Source organism: Phyllopteryx taeniolatus, chromosome 5 (assembly GCF_024500385.1).
Source record: "Phyllopteryx taeniolatus isolate TA_2022b chromosome 5, UOR_Ptae_1.2, whole genome shotgun sequence".
Classification (NCBI taxonomy): domain Eukaryota; kingdom Metazoa; phylum Chordata; class Actinopteri; order Syngnathiformes; family Syngnathidae; genus Phyllopteryx; species Phyllopteryx taeniolatus.
This window is the reverse complement of record NC_084506.1, coordinates 5,245,375-5,261,339: the sequence shown is the minus strand read 5'-3', so window position 1 is coordinate 5,261,339 and position 15,965 is coordinate 5,245,375. Positions and strand designations below refer to the sequence as shown.

General features: G+C 41.6%; 1 protein-coding gene across 12 annotated transcripts in view; it reads left to right on the top strand.

Annotated features, from left to right (window-relative positions):
• Positions 1 to 624: 624 nt before the first annotated feature.
• The window catches only part of ppp6r3 (protein phosphatase 6, regulatory subunit 3), a 70,368-nt gene continuing 55,027 nt past the window's right edge, over positions 625 to 15,965 (top strand). For 3 of the 12 annotated variants that reach the window (XM_061773450.1, XM_061773449.1, XM_061773444.1), the window contains exons 1-5: positions 634 to 910; positions 7,780 to 7,916; positions 10,861 to 11,093; positions 13,329 to 13,515; positions 13,605 to 13,742. In XM_061773450.1, coding sequence (XP_061629434.1) covers positions 10,867 to 11,093; positions 13,329 to 13,515; positions 13,605 to 13,742 — 552 coding nt within the window. In that variant the 5' untranslated portion in view covers positions 634 to 910; positions 7,780 to 7,916; positions 10,861 to 10,866. Of the gene's footprint in view, positions 911 to 7,779; positions 7,917 to 10,860; positions 11,094 to 13,328; positions 13,516 to 13,604; positions 13,743 to 15,965 lie in introns of all 12 variants that reach the window. The other 9 variants (XM_061773451.1, XM_061773447.1, XM_061773452.1 and 6 more) reach the window with 8 other exon arrangements.

Here is a 15,965-nt window from a genome sequence, read left to right as displayed (position 1 = left end):
AATGAATGAATATGTGTGTCTATTTATTTTGCATAGTGATTTTACGTCAAACTGGGTGACAATATGGCGCCTAGCCATGTCACTGTCCACACCACAGATGTACTTGTCGCTGCGACACTCCCATTTTGAGATCCGTGCCGACTGCTACGCTAAATTAGGGAGGGCGAAGTCCTTGGCGCATTTAGTGTGTGTGAGTGTCCATGGCAATAAAACCAAAAGACAACTATGTCGGTTGCGTGAAACGACGTACAATTACGACAAGGGAACTAACTGAGTCCCTTTAACATGGAAAATATATTAAAATTGATTATTATTATTATTTTAAAATGTTATTTATTGATAGCATAGGCTTTGGCGCTGACAAAACCCAGTAACCCCCAAGAAAATCGTTTGCGGTATAAGCTAGTTCCGACTTAATTTCAGTGTACATGAATTGCCTTCTATGACCTCTCCAACATGGTGATTATAGGCACGTCGGTTAGCCTGGCTGCTTCATTGCGCTGGCTGATCTAGTGATATACATCTATGGCCCACACTTTGTTTTCTACGGCTCCAAAACCAAATTGCAACCGTCACTTTGATTGGTTATATTAATCTTGTACACAGAGCTCGTGAGCCAATAGAAGACAAAGCACTGTTTGGAGTGATCGGATTGTAACCAATGGTCCTACTGTTACCGCCTGAGCGACCGACCCCTTATATGCTGTGGGGGAAGGAATCGATGCCATTGACTGGACGGGAACGCCATCTTGGAAAGTATCCTCCATTGCCAACTATTGCACGTCCAGTCCTTTTTAAATGTTTTATTTCCCCATCACCTTTTCTATTTATTTGTGTTTGGGAGCCATTACTGCTGTCGGACTACCGGAAAGATATTCATGCTGGACACTCGGCGTTGGGAAATTTGTCGGTAGGTAGACTTGCCGGCCCGTGCGATGATTGGTGCTCCGGGGACGACTTGTCAGCAGCGGCGGCGATTGTGTCGCCGGCAAACATAAGCGATGCGTGCATTTTGCGACGAGATGTTCCCAATGCAGCGATGTATAGGCGTGTTGAAATTTGAAGGTGAACATGGTGGATGTGGTTGGTGCGGCTGCCGGTCCAATGGCATTGTTTGAGGTTCTCGCATTTGCACGTTTGTTGCAATGCGAAATGGCATTTTTTGCACAAGCGTTGAGAAGCTGCCGCACCGCCTAGCGAGCGACGTGGTCCTTCTCGTCAGCCGCACAAGCGACGGCGAACCGGCCGAACCAGCCCTCGACGACTCAACCTGCTTGTCGCAGTTTTCATTTGCTCGGCCATAGAAAAGTATCGTCGACCGCCGCTTCCTCGGGTTTCATTGCGGCCGCGGAAGTTGAATTTATTGCAACAAACCTTTACGCCTTATTTATTTGTCTCTACGTATTCTATTCCGTCGAGGTGTGCGGAAGGATATTTCCTTCCGTCTCTGCGCATGTCATGCAATCCCTCAATACCAAATGCAATCAAAATACAACATTTCTGCATGCTGGGCCAATCAAAGCTCGATTAAAAAAAAAAAAAAAAACACAGCGGTTCATTCTTAAAATTTGGTTACTTAATTCTCTCGAGTTTAAAAATGAAAATTCCTAGTATTGAGATATAAATGACTTTATTAAGTGAGGGAGTTGCCTGAGTCCTGCGACCGGAGAGTGTTTGCCAACACATGGCTCGCGAGCTGCCCGCTGTCTCTTTGGCTGCTTCGGCGTGGTTTGCCAGTTGACGTTCATTTACATATTTTTTTTTTACTGTCTGAAAGGTTTTCCATCTTGAAAACTATCCTATTTTCATAATAAATATAAACAAGTTGACATGCTATAGATGATTTATTTAAAAGTATTAAAGTATTAAATTGCCTATTGGTATTGATAGCCAGCTCAAATACAGACTGATTATTGGCAGTCTTCTACGTCACAAATTAACGCAGACTACATGTGAAAATTGCAAATGAATTTCGAAAGAAAGTTAGTTACCTTTTCAAGCACAAAATTAAAATATTGAAACATGAAGTGAAATATGTTCCCACTTAGATAATTTTTAGGATCTATGCATGTATGCAAATTAGGGGTAGAACGGTTCTCAAAATCCACAGTGTGTTTCGTATCTTGGTTTTGTGGTTACAGTGTTTGTTCGGTATGCATTCACTCAGAAAAATCATTTTGTGTATAACTTGTATAGTTGGTTTCAAACTAAAAGTATAGCTTCACCTTGTTATTAATTTATATTGTATTATTTAAATTAGTTTTTCTTAATCACAAATATATTTCCGATTTCCCGTACATGAAAAAAGACAATCTAAAAAATGTCACCTTCACTGTTCTGTATGCAGGTATTTATTTCACCTTTACCATCCATCCATCCATTTTCTACCGCTTATCCGAGGTCGAGTCGCGGGGGCAGTAGCTTTAGCAGGGACGCCCAGACTTCCCTCTCCCCAGCCACTTTATCTCAGCTCTTCCGGGGGGATCCCGAGGCGTTCCCAGGCCAGCCGAAGGACGTAGTCTCTCCAGCGTGTCCTGGGTCGTCCCCGGGGTCTCCTCCCGGTGGGACTTGCCCGGAACACCTCACCGGGGAGGCGTCCGGGAGGCATCCGAAACAGATGCCCCAGCCACCTCATCTGGCTCCTCTCAATGTGGAGGATTTCACCGTCACAATGGAAAAAATTTTTGGCGAAAAAGTTACTGAATTGATTTCCAGACACTGAATCGTTTCGGATCGTATTGTTCTAAATGAATCAATATTATCCTTGAATCAAATTGGCAATGAATCATGATACGAATCGATTCATTGGTAAAATGAATTGTTACACCCCTAATATTTGCAGTTGTGATTGTGTGCAAAGGTGCAATTGCAGCAAGGCAATTGTGATGAAAATGTTTTTCAATTTAATCAATTATTGTTCAGAAACACAGAAAAACACACTTTGCTTGAACATGCCAGGAGTTCTCAGTGCTCAAATATGATAGTTTTTAGATTAGCAATCTGTCCTTGCTGACATTTTAACATTCATTTGCATGTTTATCTCTGTCTTGCCACACATTTAATTTTAATGTATTATGTAAGCCAATGCATTTCAGATATGTGGTGTATCAGTCGAAACACTAAGGGCGCTGCGGAAAATGAGTAGATTTTACACCAATTTTATCTGCCAGATCGGTATCGGCCGTTAATTAGCATTTTATGCTGATCGGTTTTGTCATAATTCGCCGATACGGTCCGCAAAAGATATTTACTCCGCGTCGCCATTGTGCACAGTATATTTGAATCCAAAAGCTAGTATATTTTTAGCCTTGTCGCGTGTCTTGTGACGCAGTACTGTAAATCTCTGATGGCCAGTAAAGTTTAAAAAAAAAAAAAAAAAAAAAAAAAGTCGGCGGTGTGGGACAGACAACACGTCTGAGACAGACGACACGTAATGCCCGGATCAGACTACAAGACAAATTTGCTCTTTCGCGATTGCACTGTCAGACTACTGCAATACAATTTTGTATTCCGATACCACCACATCCTGTTTTTAACGATCATTGGGCTTTATCTTGTCAAATGCGACCGGATACACTTGTTACCGTGGCGACGGCAACAAGAGTGGATCATGTATTATTATAAGGACAAAATGGGGAAAAACGTGTGTTGGTGGTGACCGGTGCTCAGGACAGGAGAGGACGTTCGTTTAAGGCTTGCTTGAGGTATGTTCACGTACTTTTAATACGATACGGCTCGCAAGCAGGCAACAAAACGTTATGTAGCATAGCAAGCTAGTGCTAGCACTAATGGTTGTATGTAAACACGCCGCCGTTCTGTCGAATCATGCTCTAAAGCAGGGGTGTCAAACTCAAATTCGCGATGGGCCAAAATGAAAAATTGGGACAATGTTGCGGGCCAAACTCAATATTTAATGAAAAAGCACTGCGATGTGGCTGTTTCCCTTCTCTGCAGAAATGTAGCGTTAAAGTATGTCATATGACAACAGACTTAAATTTTGCTTAAACACTGAATCTGGAATAATCAAACTTTAATATTATAAACACGAGAAATTGAATTTGCAATAATAATTTGCGTCAGTGGTATTTGTTTGTTGTTTTGTATTTAAATATCATGAATTCTCTCTATCTTCTGTTTATCTCCAACCTTCTTTTTGATGTAAATCTTTTTTCAAAGGCCAACAACAAAACAACCCTCAAAAAATAAGAGTGTCGTTCAATAAAAATCCGAACTATTAACAGTCCCTTCCTAGGAGTTAATAAAGGACATTTAAAAAAAACATGAATTCAATGATGTTTTATACTTTGTTACAGCCACGTTGCGTCACACACGACAAACAGGTCTGTCTTTTACTTTAGTGAACAGACAAGCTGCCTCCCACCTGTCTTGGAAGTTAACTGTTTTGCATCTTTTTCGTTTGGCCATTTTTGGGAAGTGTAAATTTGCTCGAGGCGACCGGTAGCATTGTCGCTAACGACCGCAACTGAAAGGGAAAGGGCGCTCGCCGGACTACACTGATGGGCCGACACACTGGCAAAGCATTCTGGGATTTGTAATATTAGCGGCGCATGTGCTATATAGTGGCAGGCCAGCTCTAATACACATTTAATATGGTCTTGCGGGCCAAATATAATTACATTGTGGGCCAAAATTGGCCCCCGGGCCCGAGTTTGACATATATGCTCTATAAAGTTTCGGGGTGGGTGAAGTAATTTCATTAAAAATAAAGTAATTTAATTACAGTAAGTTAGCACCCATTATTTCTGTCACGTTGTAATGTTGGTTTGACCTGACTGATTAGAATACATGACTTGTCTAGAGCAGTGATTTCCAACCTTTATGGAGCCAAGGAACATATTTTACAATTGAAAAATCTCACGGCACACCAACAAACAAAAATGTCACGGAAAGTGGATACTTTAATGTATGTACTTCCTGCCATCTCATAGAAGACTATTCATTTGTTTTGTCTGTCACGATGCCTCACTGGCATAAATAGATGAACAAAGATACAGTATTTATTGTAAATCTAATTTTTTTTAGCAATTAAGTACACAAGTATATACAATAAATGAACAGGTCATTTAAATAGACATATTGCTCCATCTTGTGATCGGATCGGCGATTTTTTTTTTTTTTTTTTTTTTAATAAACTCACTGATCGGTGAGCGGCCCCAAAAATCCTGATCGTGTAAAGCCTAAAAAATGAGTGCATACAGTTAGGTCCCTAAATATTGGGACATTGACATAATTGTCATCTTTTTGGCTCTAAACACCACCAAAATGGATCTGAAATGAAACGAACATGGTGTGCTTTAACTGCAGACTTTCAACTTTAATTTGATGGCATTTACATCCAAATAAGGTGAACGGTGTAGGAATTACAACATTTTTTATATACAGTGGAACCTTGGGTTCCAAACGACCCGGTTTATGTACAATTCGGGTTACACCCAAAATCTTCATAGGAAAATTACCTCTCATAACGTATTATTTTCGGTTTGCGAATGGTCTTGGTATAGACTAATGTTTTGCTTCTACTCGTGCTGCGTGACGAACATTTACAGACACATTGCATGACGCGTTGCTGTAAACTGAAAACTAGTTGTCTGCTCGCCTGCAAAGGCAGAAATCTTTTACGCTTGTGGCGGACGTTCCACCTTTGCATCCTCGATCAGTCACAAATCGAATAGAGTTTATGATTGACTTGGTTTAAAAAAAAAAAAAAAAAAAAAAAAGTCCGGAAATCATTTTATTTTCATCAAAAAATGGTATTTGCAGCAGATGTGTCAAAAGTACTGGTATTCAGTACTTAAGTAAAAGTACAAAAATCTATTCTGGTAAAAGTAAAAGTACTGAAGCCACTCCCTTAAGTAAAAGTACAAAAGTACACAGTTATAAATGTACTCAAGTAAAAAAAAAAAAAAAATAAATAAATATATATATATATATATATATATATAGTATTTAATCACAGTAACAGTCTTATAATGTACATAAGGTAAATAACTGGGTGTAGTGGAAGCAACGTTCCCATAAAAGGCAATGTATGTACAGACCATTTCCAAAAAATTGGATTGTCATGGAAAAGTTTATTTATTTCCATAATTCCATTTAAAAAGTTCAACTGTTATAGATTCTGGGCCCACAATTTAAACAATTTCAAGTATTTGTTTATTTTTACAGAATTTGGGCTTTCAGCTCATAAAACCCACAAAATCAGAATTAAAAAAAAAAATGGAATACTGTTAAGAAATCAGATTTTGTTTTAAACTGAGTGTCACACACTAATCATCTACTAAACTCAAAGCACCTGCACAGGTTTTCCTCGGTGTCATTAAATTGCTTCAGTTTGGTTCAATTGTCACAACCTAGTGGTGGAAAGCTACTTGTGCAGTCACAGCTGACAGAAGTGTGGCTGCAATTCTGCACTATTTAGACCAGATTTTTTATAGGTGATACCACACAAAAACCTTACCCAAAATGGCTGTTGGCCATTGTCCGATTTTCAAAATACTTGCATTTTGACAGATTTTCATTTTTTTTAAACTCTTGTCACATTGCTGTTTCATTCCCAATCCATTGTGGGGTTTTTCAGAGCCAAAAAGTTTATTGACCTCACTGTAAATAGCACAAACGGAATATTATTCGTGAGAAGAGCAGTGTGGTCAGTAGAATAGGTCATGTACTGTAATTTCTCGTGTATAATGCACATTTTTATCTAAAGTCAATAGTGCGCATTATACATGGATATAGGGCAAAGGGAAAAAACTTTCACATTTTATAAAAGTATGCTGCCATTTAGTGGTTATGAAAAAGCTGTACACTTTCATTCCAAAATGCCACTGCCACCTAGTGGTTATAAAAATGTGTAGCCTACACTTTCACTCCAATATGACAGATGTACGTATGACTGCATATACGTACAGTTGTGCTCATAAGTTTACATACCCTGGCAGAATTAGTCAAATATATTTTTTATTTATTATTATTATTTTTTCAAATATGACTGATGACTGAACAACAACCATCATTTCTTTATGGTTATGTTTTGTTTAACAATAATGCTTTTCTGAAATGCTTGACCGCTTCATTTTAAATATCGTTAAAATAAAATGTAATGTGTTTCGCCTGGTCCTTCGTGTTTTCTTTAAAGAATTGTACCCATCTTACAAATTCTGCCTGGGTAATCAAACATATGAGCACAACTGTGTGTTTTCCTCATTTACTAAATAAAAGTAGGGCTGTGAATTTCAAAATAAGAGCAAGTCAATTAAAAAAAGGATTAAGTGTTCAAACCAAGTGCTTCAGAATAATTATTTGAAAAAAACCCTAACAAAATACAGATAATACTTCATGTCTTGAGCATATGGGCAGAAGGAAAATCGTGCATTTAAAAATGCATTATACATAGGTAGAAGGTTTTTCCAGAATTTTGAGGTCAGCTTTGGGAGTGCGTATTATACATGGGTGTGTATTATACACGAGAAATTACGGTACTTTTTTTCGTGAATTTATTTGTTAGAGAGGATTTTAGAGGATTTTGCTCATTCCATGTATTTTTAGAAAATTCCACTAACTTGGCAGCCACATGTCACGTTGCTACTAGCAGGTCTGAGAGAGTGTGGGAGGAGGTTTAGAGGGCTTTTATCAGCATTGGGTTGTCACATTATCATCAGTCAAGTCACTTGGGAGATCCACAGACGGGGAAGTTTGTATGTAATAGTGATGCATGATCAAATGAAGAGCCTGAATATCTTTTACCATTGCTTTTTACAGGTGGTGTTCAGCTCGATGTGCGCTGCTGTTGCGATAGTCTAGCTGCTTGAAAAACCTGGAATGGGCCACAAATATCACATCCCAGAACAGACTTTTTTTTAAATCTGAGCTCTGGTGTCTGGACTACCAACAAATAGGTAAGTAGACAAATGTTGCCATTTATTATGCCAGAAGTAGGGCGCAGAAGTGAAGTATTCACATTTATTGTTATTCAATGTTCTCTTTTTCTTAAAACAAATTTTACTAAAATACGGGAACTCTGTTCAATATTAAACTAACATTTTTTTAATTGCGTATACAGGTAAAGTGGGTGCGGAAAGTATTCAGACCCCCTTAAATTTTTCACTCTTTGTTATATTGCAGCCATTTGCTAAACTCATTTAAGGTCATTTTTTCCTCATTAATGTACACACAGCACCCCATATTGACAGAAAAAAAAACGCAATTGTTAACATTTTTGCAGATTTATTAAAAAAGAAAAACTGACCTATCACACAGCCCTAAGTATTCAGACCCTTTGCTGTGACACTCATATATTTAACTCGGGTGCTGTCCATTTCTTCTGGTCATCCTTGAGATGGTTCTACACCTTCATTGTAGTCCAGCTGTGTTTGATTGTACTGATTGGACTTGATTAGGAAAGCCGCCCACCTGTCTATATAAGACCTTACAGCTCACAGTGCATGTCAAAGCAAATGAGAATCATGAGGTCAAAGGAACTGCCTGAAGAGCTCAGAGACAGAATTGTGGCAAGGCACAGATGAGGCCAAGGTTCAGCAAAAAATTCTGCAGCACTTAAGGTTCCTAAAAGCACAGTGACCTCCATAATCCTTAAATGGAAGCCGTTTGGGACAACCAGAACCCTTCCTAGAGCTGGCGGTCCAGCCAAACTGAGCAATTGGGGGAGAAGAGCCTTGGTGAGAGAGGTAAAGAAAAACCCAAAGATCACTGTGGCTGAGCTCCAGAGATGCATTCGGGAAATGGGAGAAAGTTCCAGAAAGTCAACCATCACTGCAGCCCTCCACCAGCCTCTCCTCAGTGCAAGACACATGAAAGCCTGCATGGAGTTTGCTAAAAAAAACAAAAAAACACCTGAAGGTCTCCAAGATGGTGATAAATAAGATTCTCTGGGCGGATGAGACAAAGATAGAAGTTTTTGGCCTTAATTCTAAGCGGTATGTGTGGAGAAAACCAGGCACTGCTCATCACCTGTCCAATACAGTACCAACAGTGAAGCATGGTGGTGACAGCATCATGCTGTGGGGGTGTTTTTCAGCTGCAGGGACAGGACGACTGGTTGAAATTGCAGGAAAGATAAATGCAGCCAAGTAAAGGAATATCCTGGACGAAAGCCTTCCCCAGAGTGCTCAGGACATAAGACTGGGCCGAAGTTTCACCTTCCAACAAGACAATGTCCTTCAGCACACAGCTAAAATAACAGAGTGGCTTCAGAACAACTCTGTGACTGTTCTTGAATGGCCCACCCAGAGCCCTGACTTAAACCCAATTGAGCATCTCTGGAGAGACCTGAAAATGGCTCTCCACCAACGTTCACCATCCAACCTGACAGAACTGGAGAGGATCTGCAAGGAGGAATGGCAGAGGATCCCCAAATCCAGGTGTGAAAAACTTGTTGCATCATTCCCAAAAAGACTCATGGCTATATTAGCTCAAAAGGGTACTTCTACTAAATACTGAGCAAAGGGTCTGAATACTGTGTGATATTTCAGTTTTTCTCTTTTAATAAATCTGCAAAAATTTCAACTTCCTTTTTTTTTCTGTCAATATCGGGTGCTGTGTGTACAATGAGGGAAAAAATTCACAAATGATTTTAGCAAGTGGCTGCAATATAACAGAGTGAAAAATTTAAGGAGGTCTGAATACTTTTCGTACCCAGTTTATGTGTCTTAACACACACAATGTTGAAAGTATACGTCAACTGACTAAAACTAAATTAAAATTTGCTGTCAAAATTAACACTAATGTAGTATTTAACAAGAACAGCAACAACCCATTCATAAATACTACTTGTTTTACACTAAATTTGATATTGCGATATCTAATACTGTTACTGTTATCAAATACTGTCGATACTGTTACCGTGAAATATTCAATTTCTACCGTGAGGGCAGGAGGTGTGACATTGATTTCCCCGCGACGGTTGCATATGTCACATGACCAAACCCGAAGCATTCACAAAGAGTCCACAAACCTGTTGTCCGAGTTTGATCACATGACATAACTATTGGTGGGGTAGTTCTGATGTTAATTCCGGTCACCGGCAGAGGGTAATATTGCTTCAAATGGCCGTGCCCTGAGTTTGCTGGTGATTGATGAATTATTCTGTTTAATTCTTATTCCACAAACGCGGTATTAACCACCACACCGTGTTTTGATTAGTGTTGGCACATACAACATATTTTTGTTTCTTTTCCCTTTAACTAGTTTTGCAATTAAGAATTATTTTAATAATCGATTAATTTATCGATTACTCGATAAATCGTTCAATAAAAAACATTCTTTAAATTTCCATCCCTTTATTTAGAAACAGGACATTATTTCAAATTGACCGTGCAGAAACTACTCAAACCATAAATTATTATTCAGTTTCTGGTACGGTCTGTGATGTCAGAAAATATGCAAAAATGTGTATCATTATTTTCCAAAATAAGAAGAGATGTTTTCAAATATCTTATTTTGATTAACGATTTGGACAATTTTACGTTGAAAAAGGATGAATCGAATATCAAAATAGTTGTCGATTAATTTAATAATCGATTAATTGACTTAATCGATTAATTGTTGCACCTTTCATCTTAACATATTTTGCAACTTTCATGTGTCTTACATTGTAATGTTTTGCACTAAAAATTGACAGGCTTAATTATGGTGAACTGAGTCTGGCTAATTTATGGTTTTCAAAGTCAGGGAATTAAATTTGACATTAGTCAATGAATTATAGCTCAACTAAATTAAAAATATCAGTGGAATGCTTTCTTCACACTAGATTTTGTGTGTTTAAATCCCCTTGCTACAAGCTAACAGGAACATGAAAAAAAAATCCCATTTGTCTTTCTTTAGGAAAATATGTTTTGGAAATTTGACCTCCATGCCACATCACACATTGACACTCTGCTGGAGAGGGACGATGTAAGACTAACAGATATAATGGATGAGGAAGATGTTCTGCAAGAGTGCAAAGCCCAAAACCACAAACTAGTTGACTTCCTCCTGAGACCACAGTGCATGGAAGACCTTGTCACCTTCATCACGCAGGAACCAAGTGCCGATGTTGAGGAAGACATTAAATACAAGTAAGATTATATTGTGTGAACTAGAGCTTGGCGATTAATCAATAGGGATGTCACAATATTCACGGTATCGCAAAATTAAAAGTGCCTTGATATTGTCATGGTCTTGTCCATCCAGCCATCCATTTTCTTATCATTGCAAGGGTCGCGGGCGTTCTGGAGCATATCCCAGCTATCATCGGGCAGGAGGCGGGGTACACCCTGAACTGGTTGCCAGCGAATGGCAGGGCACATACAAACAAACAACCATTCGCACTCACAGTCACGCCTACGGGCAATTTAGAGTCTCCAATTAATGCATGTTTTGGGGATGTGGGAGGAAACCGGAGTTCCCGGAGAAAACCCACGCAGGCACGGGGAGAACATGCAAACTCCACACAGGCGGGGCCGGTAGTTGAAACCCCGGTCCTCGGAACTGTGAGGCAGACGCTCTAACCAGTCGCCCACTGGGCCTATTCTAATAATCTTGACGTAAACCGTGAACCTTCCTGCAAAACTGTGGGCTTTCCCACGATATCGCTGTAATTATAATACCGTGAGATTAATACCGTGATAAAACCGAACAGTGAGATATAAATATCGTTACATCCCTGTTAGTCAATACAGTGGTGTGAAAGAGTGTTTGTCCCGTCCTGATTTATTTTTTTTGCATGTATGTCACACTTAAATGGTTCCCATCATCAAACAAATTTAAATATTAGTCAAAGGCAACACGAATAAACACAATGCAGTTTTTTTTTTTTTTTTTTTAAATTAAAAATCCATACCTACATGGCCCTGTGTGAAAAAAAGTGATTGCCCCCTAAAGAAAACTGGTTGGGCCAACTTCAGCAGCAACAATTGCAATAAAGCGTTTGCGATAACGTGCAATGAATCTCTTACAGTGCTGTAGAGGAATTTTGTCCCACTCAACTTTTCAGAATTGTAATTCAGCCACATTTTTGAGCATGAATCGCCTTTTTAAGGTCATGACAACAGCATCTCAATAGGATTCAGGTCAAGACTTTGACCAGGCCACTCCAAAGTCTTCATTTTGTTTTTCATTCAGAGGTGGACTTGCTTGTGTGTTTTGGATCGTTGTCCTGTTGCAGAACCCAAGTTCGTTTCATCTTGAGGTCACTAACAGATGGCTGGACATTTTCCTTCAGGAATCTTTGGTAGACAGCAGAATTCATGGTTCCCTTTATCACAGGAAGTCTTCCAGGTCCTGAAGTAGCAAAACAGCCCCAGACCATCACACTACCACCACCATATTTTACTGTTGGTATGATGTTCTTTATCTGAAAAGCAGTGTTACTTTTACACCAGATGTAATGGGGGACACACCTTCCAAAAAGTTAAACTTTTGTCTCATCAGACCACAGAATAAGTCTTGGGGATCATCAAGATGTCTTCTGGCAAAATTGAGACGACCCTTAATGTTCTTTTTGCTCACCAGTGGTTTTTAGTCTTGGAACTCTGCCATTTAGGCCATTTTTGCCCAGTCTCTTTCTTATGCGAGAGTCATTAACACTGACCTTAACTGAGGCAAGTGAGGCCTGCAGTTCTTTGAATGTTGTTGTGGGGTCTTTTGTCACCTCTTGGATGAGTCGTCGCTGCACTCTTGGGGTAATTTTGGTTGGCCAACCACTCCTCGGAAGATTCACCACTCTTCTGTTTTCGCCATTTGTGAATAATGGCTCTCACTGTGGTTCACTAGAGTCCCAAAGCTTTAGAAATGGTTTTATAACATTTTCTACACTTCTAGATCTCAATTACTTTTTCTCATTTGTTCCTGAATTTCTTTAGATCACGGCATGATGTGATGTCAACCTTTTGAGGATCTTTTGGTCTACTTCAGTTTGTCAGGCAAAGTCCTATTTTAGTAATTTCTTGGTTGAGAACAAGTGTGGCACAATCAGGTGTGGGTGTGGCTAGAGAAATTGAACTGAGGTATGATAAACCAGTTATGTCTGGCTTGATAATAAAAACCATTGAAAAAATGCATTTTGTGTTTACTTGTTGTCTTTGGCTAATATTTAAGTATGTTTGATGATGGGAAACATTTAAGTGTGACTAACATGAAAAAAAATAAATAAATCAGGAAGGGGACAAACACTTTTTCCACCACTGTGTATTGTTTTTTTACTTTTTGTGCTCACGTTTTTTTCTTTCTCAAAAAATAAAAACAATTGTTTATTTTTCCCTTAAGAAGTTCCCAAATTTACGTTGTTTCCTGTTTTTTCTTTGTTTTTACAGGTATCCCAACATATCATGTGAGCTGCTTACATCAGATGTGAGCCAAATTAACGACAGATTAGTGGAAGATGAAAATCTCCTGATGAAATTGTATAGCTTTCTTGAAAATGAGCCACCTCTTAATCCTCTTCTGGCCAGCTTCTTCTCCAAGGTCCTGTCTATTCTTGTAGGACGCAAACCTGAACAGGTGAGCATTTGGGAAGATGATGGGACAGGTCGTGGGACAGAGCATTGGGACACACCAGAAAAATAATGTGATTGTTTTGGTGTGTCTAGATCGTGGAGTTTCTCCGGAAGAGGGAGGATTTTGTAGACCTGATGATCAAACACATAGGGACATCAGCCATTATGGACCTGCTTCTCAGAATGCTCACCTGCATTGAACCACAGGTGCTGCGACAGGATGTTCTTAATGTAGGTAGTCGGATTGTCTTATTATTCCTGATTTATTCTGCGTTCAGTTGAATTAAACCAGTGTCAATAATATTTTAGTCCTTGGTGAGCTGAAATGGATAATTCAACTTGCTTGTTATTGAGTTGCTTTGTTTCATCCTATTATTATGGCAACGAAATATCCTTTTTTGAGGCCATTAACAACAACAGAAATCGACCTGAAATTCAGCAGAAATGTTTAGCATGACAGCCATCCATCCATCCATTCTCTACCGCTTATCCGGGTCGGGTCGCGGGGGCAGTAGCTTCAGCAGGGACGCCCAGACTACCCTCTTTCCAGCCACTTCATCCAGCTCTTCCGGGGGGATCCCGAGGCGTTCCCAGGCCAGCCGAAGGATGTAGTCTCTCCAGCGCGTCCTGCGTCGTCCCCGGGGTCTCCTCCCGGTGGGACATGCCCGGAACACCTCACCAGGGAAGCGTCCGGGAGGCATCCGAATCAGATGCCCCAGCCACCTCATCTGGCTCCTCTCAATGCGGAGGAGTAGCGGCTCTACTCTGAGATCCTCCCGGATGACCGAGCTTCTCACCCTATCTCTAAGGGAGAGCCCGGACACCCTGCGGAGGAAACTCATTTCGGCCGCTTGTATCCGGGATCTTGTTCTTTCGGTCACGACCCACAGCTCATGACCATAGGTGAGGGTAGGAACGAAGATCGACCGGTAAATTGAGAGCTTCGCCTTTCGGCTTAGCTCTTTCTTTACCACAACGGACCGATACAAAGTCCGCATCACTGCAGACGCTGCACCGATCCGCCTGTCGATCTCCCGTTCCATTCTTCCCTCACTCGTGAACAAGACCCCAAGATACTTGAATTCCTCCACTTGGGGCAGGATCTCATCCCCGACCTGGAGATGGCATGCCACCCTTTCCCGACTGAGGACCATGGTCTCAGATTTGGAGGTGCTGATTCTCATCCCAGCCGCTTCACACTCAGCTGCGAACTGCTCCAATGAGAGTTGGAGGTCACGGCTTGATGAAGCCAACAGAACCACATCATCTGCAAAAAGCAGAGATGCAATACTGAGGCCACCAAACCGGACCCCCTCTACGCCTCGGCTGCGCCTAGAAATTCTGTCCATAAAAGTTATGAACAGAATCGGCGACAAAGGGCAGCCTTGGCGGAGTCCAACCCTCACCGGGAACGAGTCCGACTTACTGCCGGATATGCGGACCAAACTCTGACTCCGGTCGTACAGGGACCGAACAGCCCGTATCAGGGGGTTCGGTACCCCATACTCCCGAAGCACTCTCCACAGGACTCCCCGAGGGACACGGTCGAACGCCTTCTCCAAGTCCACAAAACACATGTAGACTGGTTGGGCGAACTCCCATGCACCCTCGAGGACCCTGCCGAGGGTGTAGAGCTGGTCCACTGTTCCACGGCCAGGACGAAAACCACACTGCTCCTCCTGAATCTGAGATTCGACTTCCCGACGGACCCTCCTCTCCAGCACCCCTGAATAGACCTTACCAGGGAGGCTGAGCAGTGTGATCCCCCTGTAGTTGGAACACAACCTCCGGTCCCCCTTCTTAAAAAGGGGGACCACCACCCCAGTCTGCCAATCCAGAGGCACTGTCCCCGATGTCCACGCGATGTTGCAGAGGCATGTCAACCAGGACAGCCCCACAACATCCAGAGCCTTTAGGAACTCCGGGCAAATCTCATCCACCCCCGGGGCCCTGCCACCGAGGAGCTTTTTAACTACCTCGGTGACCTCAAACCCAGAGATAGGAGAGCCCGCCTCAGAGAACCCACACTCTGCTTCCCCATGGGAAGGCGTGTCGGTGGAATTGAGGAGGTCTTCGAAGTATTCTCCCCACCGACTCACAACGTCCCGAGTCGAGGTCAGCAGCGCCCCATCCCCACTATACACAGTGTTGGTGGTGCACTGCTTTCCTCTCCTGAGACGTCGGATGGTGGACCAGAATTTCCTCGAAGCCGTCCGGAAGTCTTTCTCCATGGCCTCACCGAACTCCTCCCATGCCCGGGTTTTTGCTTCAGCGACCACCAGAGCTGCATTCCGCTTGGCCAGCCGGTACCCATCAGCTGCCTCAGGAGTCCCACAGGCCAAAAAGGCCCGATAGGACTCCTTCTTCAGCTTGACGGCATCCCTCACCGTTGGTGTCCACCAACGGGTTCGGGGATTGCCGCCACGCCAGGCACCGACCACCTTACGGCCACAG